This window comes from Teleopsis dalmanni, chromosome X, assembly GCF_002237135.1.
Source record: "Teleopsis dalmanni isolate 2A chromosome X, ASM223713v2, whole genome shotgun sequence".
NCBI lineage: Eukaryota > Metazoa > Arthropoda > Insecta > Diptera > Diopsidae > Teleopsis > Teleopsis dalmanni.
Genome location: NC_051848.1, coordinates 13236070 through 13249739, shown reverse-complemented (window position 1 = coordinate 13249739; position 13670 = coordinate 13236070). Strand labels below are relative to the sequence as shown.

The 13670-nt window shown below is 29.5% G+C and overlaps 1 protein-coding gene across 3 annotated transcripts; it reads left to right on the top strand.

Annotated features, from left to right (window-relative positions):
- Positions 1–11918: 11918 nt before the first annotated feature.
- On the top strand, positions 11919–13417 carry LOC119689178. Of its 3 annotated transcripts, none has more exons than XM_038103951.1 (3): positions 11919–12055; positions 12114–12587; positions 12659–13417. In XM_038103951.1, exons 2-3 carry the CDS (start codon positions 12213–12215, stop codon positions 13346–13348), a joined length of 1065 nt encoding a protein of 354 aa, XP_037959879.1. In that variant the 5' UTR covers positions 11919–12055; positions 12114–12212; the 3' UTR covers positions 13349–13417. The 3 variants fall into 3 exon arrangements, with proteins under 3 accessions (XP_037959879.1, XP_037959878.1, XP_037959880.1); XM_038103950.1 differs by having other exon boundaries at positions 12656–13415; XM_038103952.1 differs by lacking the exon at positions 11919–12055 and having other exon boundaries at positions 12168–12587; positions 12656–13416.
- The last annotated feature ends 253 nt before the right edge of the window (positions 13418–13670 follow it).

Below are 13670 nucleotides of genomic sequence, written 5' to 3'. Positions count from 1 at the left end.
CATCTGTACATAAAATAAAAATTGTGTGATTTATATATAACATAAATTGTTTATATTACTGAATATCAAAAACCATGTTGACTGGTGTACTTATAACAGAATAAAAGAAAAACAAAAACAAAATTATAATTAGTACTTGCGTTAACAGTACCGATTACTGATAAAACTTTTTTATGACTTTTATGTCTGATAAAGTATGAAAAGCAACAGCTCAGCTCTGAACAGACTTGGTACGACACAAGAACTGCAGGCGCATAAACCCACTTACACTCATAAACGCATACCGGCGACATACATATTTACTTACACTTTCGAACACATACCGGCGACATATTTACTTAAGCTTTCATATTAACCACGTACAGAACAGTTTATATAAAAAATATACACAATGGAAACTTTTGTATATTTGAGTGAGCTAAATTTACACATGCCTAAAAGGAAGCGGGAGTAGGGAGCAAAAACAACAATAACGCCCGGTTCACATATTTAACCTTGTAGAGTTCATTAAATGAAGTTGAAACAGAAAGCAATAACAACACAATTACAAGAAATCAATGGAAAGAAACCTAACCAGGCTGTCAACTTGCAACTTGTGCCACATTAAAGCATGTGTAAAAGCATGTAAATTATTCTTACAGGCGGCAATGTTGCATTGTGAATTTGCAACTTCGCAAGTTTGTTAAAATATTCTCTTCGTACTGTCAGTCTTGGTCAATTTTAGAAAGGCAACAGTTAAAGGAGGCCTTCAACACTTCGGAAGACGGAAGACGAAAGCAGATCGTTACATACTGTCCTCAATAAGCACTGTCATCAGGCAATTATTACATTTTAATACTGTGATTGTACAAGTATGTACATTGTATATTATTAAAAAGGTAAGATGTGGTAAAAATGGGAAATATCTGATCTGACCAAAAAAATTTTACGGATTTTCATATCACAAATATATTAGATTTATTTTTTATAAATTGTTATATATATAATATATTATTATTAATATTTTAAAATCATGTTAATAATATTTACTATAATATTAATATTAAATTATATATATTTAATATATTATTATAAAATATTATATATTATTATTATTCATTATTATGTATTTTCTATAGGTCAAACATAGTACACAACATGTTACACAAACTGGAACAATTAATAATGTAGCGATACAATATTAAGACGTTCTACTAGTTACATAGATACATTGAAATTTCCCCGCCAAGATCTTTTAATTTTTATTGAGTTCTGAAAGGCGTGTGCCGCCTTGCTTTAAAGAAATTCAGCATTTTTCTTTCTAATGAATTTCGATCTAATTTTTTTTTGTTGGTTAATTGCTTTAACCGCATTAATTGCTGATAGTAGAGATTTCAATCACTCATTTGGGTAGTCGGTAGCTTATAGTAAGTAATACCCTTGTAATATCACAAAAAAGACTCAACGGTATGTAGAGATCTGTATGCAATCTGGCCATTTTCCGATAAAAGAAAATCGAAAACTCTAATTGAGATGTCCCGCAAAGACATTGGTCTTCTGGTAGGATTGACTACAGGACACTGTGAACTAGAGAACCATGCTAAAAGACTAGGTCTTCCTTTCAACCAAATCTGTCGTAGCTGTGGGGAGGACGATGAGAGCGCATCTCATCTTTTGTGTTTTTGTCCAGCTCATGCACGTCGGCGATTTAGTATTTTAGGAGCCCCCTTCCTTGAGGACCTGGACCAGTTACAGGATCTGGGTTTAAATAGCATTCTATGCTTCGCAAAAGGTTCTAGGTGGTTTTAAACCCTGAGGATTTTATTATTTATATACGGCATCACAATGGGCCAATAGGCCTAAGTGGGTCCACTGGGGATCACCGGTATAACCTACCCTAATATCAAAAAATATAGAGTTTACCGGCAATTTTAATATTGAAGTTTTATTTTTTTAAGAATTGTTTTAAATTATAATCGTATGTGATCCATTTAAAATATTTAATTTAGTGCTATTTCAACATTAATTTGCAGATGAACTAAGTTCATTCAATTTATTTTTCTCATTTCATAAGAATTTTTTTTATAACTAACTTTATATATAACTTTCCAAAGTTTCGGTATGTCAGTTTTTCGTGTGAAATGGATGTTAATATTAGGCTTATGGTTTGAAATATTAATCTAGTATTTTGTCATTTCTTGAAAAATGTAGTGACTGTTCAGAAAAAAACTGGTCTTCTTTGTCCACCACTTTGGTGATATACCAAATAAACCCAATAACGTGATGTATATAAAGTTTTCCAGAATGTAAGTAAACGTATAATTTTTTGTCAGTTGATTGTGATAAAAAATCACTTTATAGAAAGCAATATTCTTTCCTTTATCTTATTAAAGTTGAAAAATCTAGTATACTTTCTTGAGATTTCACTTATCTTATAAAATTTTATATAAATATTAAGCTTATCTGCAATATGTTAAGCAAAAAGAGAAGTATCAGATGTATGGTCAATGGCCAATGGTGTTGGAAGGTGTCGGGTTAGGCTAAGGCCCCTATGCGCTGCGACCAGCTCGTTATGTTGTGCACCCCTTTGTATTAAGACATTTAGTATCTCGTGGAATCGAAGCAGCTCCTTGGGAGGGAGTTTTCGAAAGTCTTCATGCTGTGGTTTGTATGTACCTAAAATTTTGTTTCTTCTGTTGCCTAGTGCATCACAGTTGTTGCTCAGATGTTTCATAGACCCTTCCTCAGCACAGCAGAATCTGCAAATGCTAGTATTAGATGTAACTACCCGTTTTTAACTTATAACGCCCAAAAGTAAGAGGAACAGAAAAACGTTGAGAATTTTTTTATCAAAGAATTGTGAAAATCGTTGAAGGAACAGAATTTATTTATAATAAAAGTTTTGCAAAAAAAAAAAAGAAATTAGTTTGAGGAAACATTGATTCATATACATATGTACATATGTACATATGTATCTTTGACATACCAAGTAGCTATGGCAAGCACAGAATAAATAGAAGTTCATAAATTAAAAAAGTGGAGACCTCAAACTGTCCGTTGATTGTACATGTCAATATGTAACATATACCGTTTACCAGCAATGTTAAACGGTCGCGTATGTGTTAATTAAGCGTAGCAAATAAACTTCATAACTGCTTAGTGGAATGTCCGTCCGTCCAATCTGTCAATGAAAAATCGTGTGTCACATAAAAGCAAGGCAAAAGAAACGAAACAAAACGAAACGAAAATTTTAATCAGTTCATTTTTTGGAGTTAGTGCAACGTCGAGTCGCATTTCGACCGATTGTAAGGGGGCTGAAATAGTGTTTTTCAGAAGCATTTGCAGCTGTGATGTGTGCCCAACATATTTGTGTTTGGCTACGTCATTGTGCGCAACACACTAAAGCGGAAAGCTTTGAACTTGAACTTGTTGGCCGTGGCTTAATGTTGTCTTGTTGTTGTCTTGTTGTTTTCTTGTGTTTAGCGGCTTTGGTAGGTGTTGTATGGTATGCAAGCAAATCGTTCTTGCCTTTGTTTCCACGTGACGGTCGTATTAGTGCTATTTTGAGTCATGACTTGCTTTTGAGACTTTGTTTACTAAAATCAAAGTCAAAATTATTTCATTCGATTTGACTTCACCAGATGTCCTTGATATTTATTTTTATTATTTTTATTTTTCTTTACTTTGGTAAACTTAACATATTAATGCAATTAAAGAAATCTAAAGAAGTCTGAAATTGTCAATCGGCCAAGAAATGAAATATTTTTATTTGTTTCGTTTTCGTTTTCGATTTTGATTTCGCTTTTTTATGAAACGTACTATACGTTATGTTAACAATTTTTTTCGAATATTTTGAGTATTTGAAAATTGTTTTAAATCTATAATTCACACAAATTGCATTATTGTTATATGCTGCCGATCTTATAACTCTTTACTTAGGTTGTGGAAAATTCTTTTTATACGCCAAGAGATTTGTGCTGTTTATGCTATTGTTACTATAGTCACTAAATTAACCTGTAATTGTTACGATAAATGATGCCATTATGATATTTTGGTATTCTTGCAGTATTTTAAAAACTTGGTAATTCAGTCGCAATTTTCAAACTTTTATTATTATCAAAATAGAGAGTAATAAATGATAAATTAATATATATAAATAAATTCTTAAATTATTATTATTATTATTATTATTATTATTATTATTATTATTATTATTATTATTATTATTATTATTATTATTATTATTATTATTATTGTTATTTATTATTGTTATTATTATATTTATTATATTAATATTATTATTATTATTATTATTTCCACACTCCATTAGGAGCTTAAGAAGTCTACAAAAGTTTTTCACTGGTTTCTATTTTGTGCTATTGCTCTCAACTGCTTAAACGTTTTTGCCGTCTTCTGAACGAGTTCTAAGCCTGACACTTGCAGTCCAAACAAATTATGTACAAACTATAAACTAATTAAAATTCGATTATTTCCTAAGACCACTGATGATGAATACTTGGCAATACTCGGAACAGCGTTGTATGGTCAGTCAAAATTTCAATAAAATTAAAAATAAATTTTTGTGTTTGTCCTTTCTTTCTTTCTTTGCTATTCGAAAATTCTATATAATATTTATTATTATTATTATATGAAATTAATTTTGATTAAAGAAAAAGTCATAATTGATATTATTATGAGAAATTGAAATTGAAAAGTATTAAAAACACTTTAATTTTTTAATTTGAATAATGTTAATTTTGCACAATTTTGGCTCGTTCAGTTAAAACACGCGAAATCATTGATTCTAATGTGTCAGTTTCATACTTTTAAAGCTGGGACTTATTCTCCAACAATTACGTACGTACGTATATACATATAAACACTATCGAGTATTTCCAAATTCTACTGTTGGAAAGCAACTTAGTAATGCTCCCGAAATAGTTGTACGATTAGCAAAAAAGTTGTAATTAATTAAAAAATATAATAAAATGTTGTTGTTGTAATTATTATTAATTAACTGCGCTTCTAATTGTTTTCATATAAAATCTTAAGTGGTTTGTGAATGAAATTTAAATAAAATATATACTAGTCTCATAATTTATTCCAACCTGCTCTATCCTACTTTAAACACTCTCTATCTATCTATCTGCTCTATCTATCCTTTACACTAGTAAATACTAAACAAGTCTATAAAGTCTAGAAAACAGTAAATAAATATTAAAAATGACTATAAAGTGTTTTTAGATATATAGGAGACAAATAAATTAAATGGATGGGTGAACAACGTACATATGTAAAAGATATTTTCACAAGAGGTGCCATTTTATAGCAGTGCTCACAGTAGATTGAAAATAAGTACGTGTTGTTGAGCACTAATCAAAGTTGTGGAAAAGTAATAAACGAGCCTTTATCGAATATATAACTTTAAACGAACAGAACTTTATCAATATGGGGGGTTGGAAGATCAAAGCCACCAATGATAGACGGTCGGAATGTTTATGACATCCTCGAGTATTGTGTATTTCTAAATGCGTAAAGTAAGTAATTACATTCTAAGGTATAATGAATATACAGCGAACTTTACAAGCATTACGTTATTCGTATGTTTAAAGGAAGAAGTAGTAAAAAGTTAGTATAAATATCAATTATGAATCATATATATCATCCCACTTAACCAATATTACTCTGAAATCAAGTCCTTTCACTGCACTTTTTCAGAAATTTATATTTGAGACAAAAGTGATGATAACAACTGTAGCGAATGTCCAATTTATATTCTTCAACTTTATTCTTCTAAAAAGTTGGGCACAGTTTACAGAATCATCTGTAATTGTTGTGAATATTGTTTGATTCTCGGTAAATTCATACTGAAGGATCCAATACATAATATATACATAACATAATTATTGCCACAAGTCACTTTGATTATTTAATGTTTATTTGGTTACAAAGTACAAACTTTCTATTTCAGTGGAGAATTGTTTTTTTCATTTTTTTGAAGTACACTTCCAATGTCAATATTATGTTAATTATGACTATGTTAGTATGCATGAAGGTATGTACTTCTGCAGATATTTTATTTAAGTGCACATAAATTATTATTATTTAACACAGGTAAGGAAAGGAGTACTGTTATGAAGTATATTACTCACCCCAACAATAGACAATGCGGCACATTGTGGCTATTCGCTAATGGGCAAACCGCTGGCTATGCTTGGTGCTAAGTATACTGTAACGGTGCTTATTTTAATGTTTTTCTTGATGAAGCTTTGATTATTGTCATTAGACGAAATAATAAAATTAATGACAAAAACATGCTTGTGTGTCCTTCCTACGTATGCAAATATAGAAACGAACATATCCACGAATTTCGTTATTTTCGATTTCATTTTTTTTTAGTTGTTTAGTTGTTTAGTTGTTTAGGCTGTTTTTGACGTTATTTACTTATTTTTGTATTGCAAAGCAATGTAAATCAGAACTAATTATAAATAACAATAATCAACGATAGGAAAAATAATCGAAGTTTTTTTGGTTTCATATGAGTTTGAATAAAAAATATGTCCCCCTTGACACTGAGGAAACCTTAACTCTTTGCAGTTAATAGCAACGCGCCCTAAAATTCGGCAACGGTTCGTTGAGTTTTGCATTTTCAAACAACTTCAGTTGAAGGAAGTCTGTTTGCATTCCAACATACAAGAAATTTAACTCTTTCACTTTTTTACAACGCAAAGAAATTTAACAACAAAAACTGTAATAACAACACTTGTCAATGGCAAACATTAAAAAAATAATCATAAACATGAAATAATTTAATAAAAAGATATAAAACTCTATAAATAGCAAACGCTAAACTTCGTTGTATAGAATTAATACCGCACTCAATGTTAAGTTTTTGGCGGTCGTCGTCAGTCAATGTCGTTATTATGTCGTTTTATTATTTCAGCTAATGATGTTGTTGTTGTTGTTGTGTTCATAAATGCAGTAGTTTTAAAGTGAATTAATTTAAACGGTAACCAAGTTAAATAATTTCGTTCAAAGGGGTAAGCATTTGTAATCCAAACGCGAGTGTAACAGAAGTCGTGCACCTGAAAATATGCTTTACATTTTATTCTAAGCAAATTTAAGCCATAAGACTCTTATTAAATAATTAAATAATTATTTATTAATTAAATTATTAAATTAATAGTGAAAAAGTAATGATAATTAATAGCAAATTATAGAAATACACGTTTTTGTGTAGTATAATAATATAAAATACAATTAAAGTGACAGTGACAACAGTAATACTATTACCAAAAACATAGAAATATAAAGACATGTAATTTGCCTCTGTTAAAAAAATCATGAATTCTGAAAAGGTACACGCAATGGGAAAAACATGTCTGTTCAAACGTATAAACAATCGAACTTATTATTTTATGTATGATCAATGCTATTTTGTTAGTGAAGTCAGCAATCAAACCAATAGCGAACATGTTGTATTTTGCTTGGACAAAATCATATAGAAAAAACTCTAATATCAGAGCAAATGCACACATAGCTTCTAGCTCATGCGTATGTAAGTTTCTTGGTAAATTTTTTCTACTCTTCTTTTTATTGCACACTTACTAAATATATATGTGCATGGGTAGGTGAGACAATATTTTTGAATGTGATGCTTGGATTTTGTTTGTGTGCTTTTTTTTCTTAAAATATATGACTGGCTTCGTGTGCATGAAATGCACAAGTCTTCCAAATTATTTAAAATTTGATTTTTGCTGAAATTTTATACTAGCTTCATACTAAAATATGATGTTTGCCTATGACATGATGCGAAAACACCGGAGTAGCGCAACCACAGTTGTTATTAGTGTAAATGCTCTTAATATATTTGGCTGTCCAGACTCGGCTATGCCATACAGTAACACTAGTTTCATGAAGAGTATTCATAAACACCATATTATACAATAATTGATTATGCTTTATATATTAAGTTTTTATTATTATATTCTTATATTAAATACAATAGAATTATTAACTAAATTTTATTACTTAAATTATATAGAATACAACTATAAATCTTAGATAACTAATTATACATTAACTTAAATTAACTAGAACTATTAACTATATTTAATTGCATATTACTTATAACTGTTTAAAATGAGTTTATTTATTTAGGGTGAATATTTTTGTTTCATTGCTAATTTTTCTAAACATTTATAAATAGTATATTTTTTATTAAAATTCAAATTTTTGCAATTGTTTTTAATATGCTGGTAAATTTTGCACTATATTAACAACTTTTTAGGTTTAAAAAACCCTCAGTACTGCCATTTAAATAGCATTGAAGATATCATAAAGTTATTAAAAATAAAAATTAATTTGATATAACTTATTGAAAGTATTAATTAATATAATTAAGTTAATGTTTTACACAGAAGTTCAAATATTTACAATTTCTTTAATTTATTGTTAAATTTTACACTATTTTTTTTAAGTACCCAGTTTGATTTAGCACTTTTATTGAAAAGTTTTTTAACAAAATTTCATTGTGGCACCCGTAAATCGGATCCTTAAATCAATTATTGTTATAAACTTTTTTATTTCTTTTTTTTATAGTGTTTGCTAAGATTTCTTTAATACCATTTAAATGGTATTCTTTTTTGAAAAAGAAAGTAAAAGGTGATCACCTTTTACTAAAAAATCTTTCTGACGATCTCTATAAAATGTGCGTTTTACATTTTGAAATTTTTAAAAAAATATTTGAAAAGTATTATTATGTAAATGGCATTAAAAAAATTATAATAAATAGCATAAAAGAAGAAATGGAAAAAAATGTACAAAGCGAAAATTGGTTTGAGGAGCCGATGTGCGGTAGCCATCGCGAAAGTTTGTTGGACTTCTTAATAAAAGTTCTATTATATAAGAACTCAAAGTGGCTACTAAAAAGTAGCCAAGATAATGCAAAATTTAAAAGTAAATTATAAAAATTGTAAAAATTTATATTTATGTAAAAATATTAGTCTAATAATATTTATGAATGATTAGAAAAATTAACAATAAATAATATTCACCCTAAATAAATAAACTCATTTTAAACAGTTATAAGTAATATGCAATTAAATATAGTTAATAGTTCTAGTTAATTTAAGTTAATGTATAATTAGTTATCTAAGATTTATAGTTGTATTCTATATAATTTAAGTAATAAAATTTAGTTAATAATTCTATTGTATTTAATATAAGAATATAATAATAAAAACTTAATATATAAAGCATAATCAATTATTGTATAATATGGTGTTTATGAATACTCTTCATGAAACTAGTGTTACTGTATGGCATAGCCGAGTCTGGACAGCCAAATATATTAAGAGCATTTACACTAATAACAACTGTGGTTGCGCTACTCCGGTGTTTTCGCATCATGTCATAGGCAAACATCATATTTTAGTATGAAGCTAGTATAAAATTTCAGCAAAAATCAAATTTTAAATAATTTGGAAGACTTGTGCATTTCATGCACACGAAGCCAGTCATATATTTTAAGAAAAAAAAAGCACACAAACAAAATCCAAGCATCACATTCAAAAATATTGTCTCACCTACCCATGCACATATATATTTAGTAAGTGTGCAATAAAAAGAAGAGTAGAAAAAATTTACCAAGAAACTTACATACGCATGAGCTAGAAGCTATGTGTGCATTTGCTCTGATATTAGAGTTTTTTCTATATGATTTTGTCCAAGCAAAATACAACATGTTCGCTATTGGTTTGATTGCTGACTTCACTAACAAAATAGCATTGATCATACATAAAATAATAAGTTCGATTGTTTATACGTTTGAACAGACATGTTTTTCCCATTGCGTGTACCTTTTCAGAATTCATGATTTTTTTAACAGAGGCAAATTACATGTCTTTATATTTCTATGTTTTTGCTATTACTATGTTAACTATTACAGTAAAGACTATATTGAGTGGGTATTATTTATGTATATAGAATATATAAAAAAATACTTGCGATTAAAAATGGCTGTAGTGTTTTTCAAAGTATTCACCTTAATTATTCACATGTACTTTTCCGTTTTCCATTTAGTCGTAAAACCCAAAAAAAAGGTATTAATCATTTCAAACGTCTATCATGTCAAACGTCAAAAATCTTCATGTTTGAGAAAAGAAAGATCGTTCCTACATAAATTTGATGTTGTTTAAAATGTGCGTGGACATGCATGAGCTTACAGCACTATGATTATCACCAAAGTTATTATCATCGGTTTTTTTCTTCTTGCTTTTGTAAAAACGTCTGACAAACAAACAAGTATTTGCAAACAATCGGAATTTATCGATTCATGATTCCTTGGGGATACACGTGCGTCATATGCATTTTTCCATATAAGTAAATGGGCAACCGTTTGCTTTAAAGTACATTATGGTCACATATGCATTATTATGACTTCCCCTTCATCTAAGAACACCTATGTATATTGTCGACTACTGTATGTTCACACGTTTACTGTTCACACAGTAAAGCATATTTTTAGGTACCTGTATATATATAATAAAGATTGGTAGATAATCGCAATAATATTTTCTCAAATTCTTTGTTTTTTAAATCCAAAGTATAAAAATCCATCGTATAAAATGTGACTAAATATGTCACATAAATCATTAGTGAGGCCTGTATGACTAGATGGTCAAATGAAGTTACGCACAAATTTAATCCAACTCTCTGTTTTGGCACATATATATTATTTCGTTAGATATTAGATCGACTATAAAAATGATTAAATAAATAGCATATTTATAAGTATAGCTCTTAAAAAAACAACTACAAAAGAAAAGAATAAAACATCAACTAAGAGATCTCAGATGGAATATGGTTTAATACATACCATTTATCTAAATTTTGCATGTGCAATAATTTTTTTTATATGAAAATGATTTGAAATCAAAATCATCCAAACGCTAAATTACTCCTTCGAGGTTATTGCACAATGTCTCCATATAAAATAATTGATAATCTAAAAATATGCATAATCCTGTCACATAAGCAGGATATTGAACCTGTGGAACAAAAATATATTGTGCAAGTAATTTGGAATTAAGTTTAGAAGCTTTAAACTTTGAAATGAAGAAATTCTTTATTCTTTACTCTTTATTTCTTATTTACTTGTTTCTTGATTCGAGACATCTCAGAGCACAAATGTTGAGACTTATAAATGTTGAGTACCCGTCCAAATATTTTTGTAACACCAGTTCCAGAGCTTAATAGTGCAACAGAAAAAAAACGATTGAAAATTGAGAATGAATGTTAACACTTAGAAAGATAAAAACCAAAGAAGGGCGTAGATAGCTCAAAACTGAAAAATATAGACACATAAAAATCCTTGTTCACATCAGCTAAAAAAATATTTCTCACACCTCCAACGAAATCTGTAACATCCATCTTTTGTTGTTGTAGTGATTTGAGTTAGTGCTATTGCGCACTTTTACTCTGTTGTGGCTGGGGGGCTTATCCCTACCCCACACTAAACTTTAGCCATACTTGAAACATTATCATTTATTTATTCTCTAACTGATGAAGGACCGTAGATCAACATATCTTCCTGAGCGTCCTGAGGTGGACAATTTTTGTGAATAATTTTAGGACTCTGTCCTTGATATACTTTTTCACTGAGTCGATTCTTAGATCTCTATGCATCTCTGTTGTTCTAGTATACCAAGGAATCTTAATTAGTCTTCTTAAAGCCAGATTTTGTGCTATCTGTAATTGCTTTATTTGAGTATTTGAGGCTTTGCTGTAAGTTACACATCCGTACATCCATCTATTGGAGCAGTCAAAAAATTTTCTGAATAAACGTGTTTTCACTAGTTAATCTTGTAGCCATGATAAAGATATCATTTACTTAGTTTGAGAAATCCCAAACGAAAATTAAAATGTTTGATTTTGTTTCAAAACTTTCAAAAATTTGTTAAAATCAAGAAAAGTAGAATTTGTAGAAATTCATAGTAGCTAAAAATTCAGTCTTTCAAAATTATTTAGTACGCCTATTTAATAGCCTATGCTATTAGGAAAAATTAAATCTAAAGTAAGATTATTTTTTTAAGCAACACTTTAAAAGTAAGAAAATTTTTTGAATCTTTCAGTCTGTTCGTAACAACCGAAGTATTACCATTGGAGTTTAAAACAAATACCAAGTCCGCAGTAAACAGTTATTTCGAGGAGCGTATCAAAAAAAGAATGAAATGAAGAAAGCAAGTCTTTTAAGTAAGCGAAACTCCATCTCACCTGAAACAGGGTCATCATATAAATCTTCAGATAAAAATTTTCCAAAAAGCAGAAATGTGGAAACTTCAAACGGTTTAGCAAATGTTGAACTGAATGGGGATCCACCTCTTACGTTTGATGATAGTTTTGAAGAAGTTAATTACATGCGAGTCCCAGCAAATATAGATGCCGATGAAGAAATATTAAGTGAGGCGAAAACAAGCAACCCGCCCTGTTATAAATCGAAAGATAACTTCGAGCATGTTCATGATTCATCAAATGAAAATTTCTATACTGCAGATATGATTGTACATATAGAATCGAAATTAGATGCACCCTTAAATGATGTTGAGGTTAGTACTAATAACTAATAACTTCATAACTTCATACATATAACCAATTTTTTTATTTTTAAATTTAGAAGAAATCGCCTAAAGAGGTAAGGGTCTCTAAGGGTACAGTCTCTACTGGAGCTAAGTCGAAGGAAAACTCTAAAATATGCCTTACGCCAAACTACAGTGAAGTAATCAAAACCTCTAGTATAAACTCACTTGACAGGAGTGACTTCAACAGGGTTATTCATAGACAACATCTAACAAATGAAATAATAGATTTCAATGATAGGATTAGCACAGAATCGAACATTGACATTACAACTACTCCAGTTACTGCTTCAAGCTTAAGTCTTGCCAGTAGAGAGAGAAAGGAAAACCCAGTCACTTCAAGTGTAATAACTCCAGCTGACCAGCTTAAAATGCAAACAAAACGAAGTAATAGCATATGTCAAAATCATTCCGAGGACGAATTTAATTATATACATGAAGAAGTTATCTCTGAAAGTGCCAAAAAAATCACAAGTATTGCTTATAAAGAGCTTTCCACCAAATCTGCTAGAGTTCGTCACTCAAGTAGATTCTCTATTTTCCGTTGTTTGTGTCATCTTTTCCATAAACGAAATAAGAGACATAACATATCTAATAAGAAGATTCATGCGGTAATAAATAAAACTTATTTTATCAACTGGGTTCGCCAAGAAGTTGATGGAGATCCTGCTTGTGAACGTTGTTGTGAAAAAAAGTCTACAATTAAACGGTCACAATCGATATGTTTTTAGACAGTAAACAACAATCTTATTTTTCATGATTTGTCATGTTTTATTTTGACTAAAGAAATTAAAATCGAAAATTAAAGAAATGTGTTGCCTTCAGATTGTGTTTGAGGTATGTCCATATACAGTATATATTTCTACATGCATATATGTTCTGCCAAGAAAGTATCGGGAATCGATCATTTAAGAAAAGTCAGCTTAACGGGATTGTCAGTACAAACCTGATCCTAACACTAGAAGAAATCCACGAACTACGAGTACGAGACTTGAACCCACTAAAACCACCTTTTGAGATTGAATGGAGAAAATTTCCACAGCATTGTGTAAA

Bases quoted from the DNA above. Each gene is read 5' to 3' on its own strand.
- LOC119689178 (XM_038103952.1), top strand. From the start codon at position 12,213: ATGAAGAAAGCAAGTCTTTTAAGTAAGCGAAACTCCATCTCACCTGAA. The intron at 12,588-12,655 runs GTTAGTACTAAT...TTTTAAATTTAG, and splicing joins CACCCTTAAATGATGTTGAG to AAGAAATCGCCTAAAGAGGT.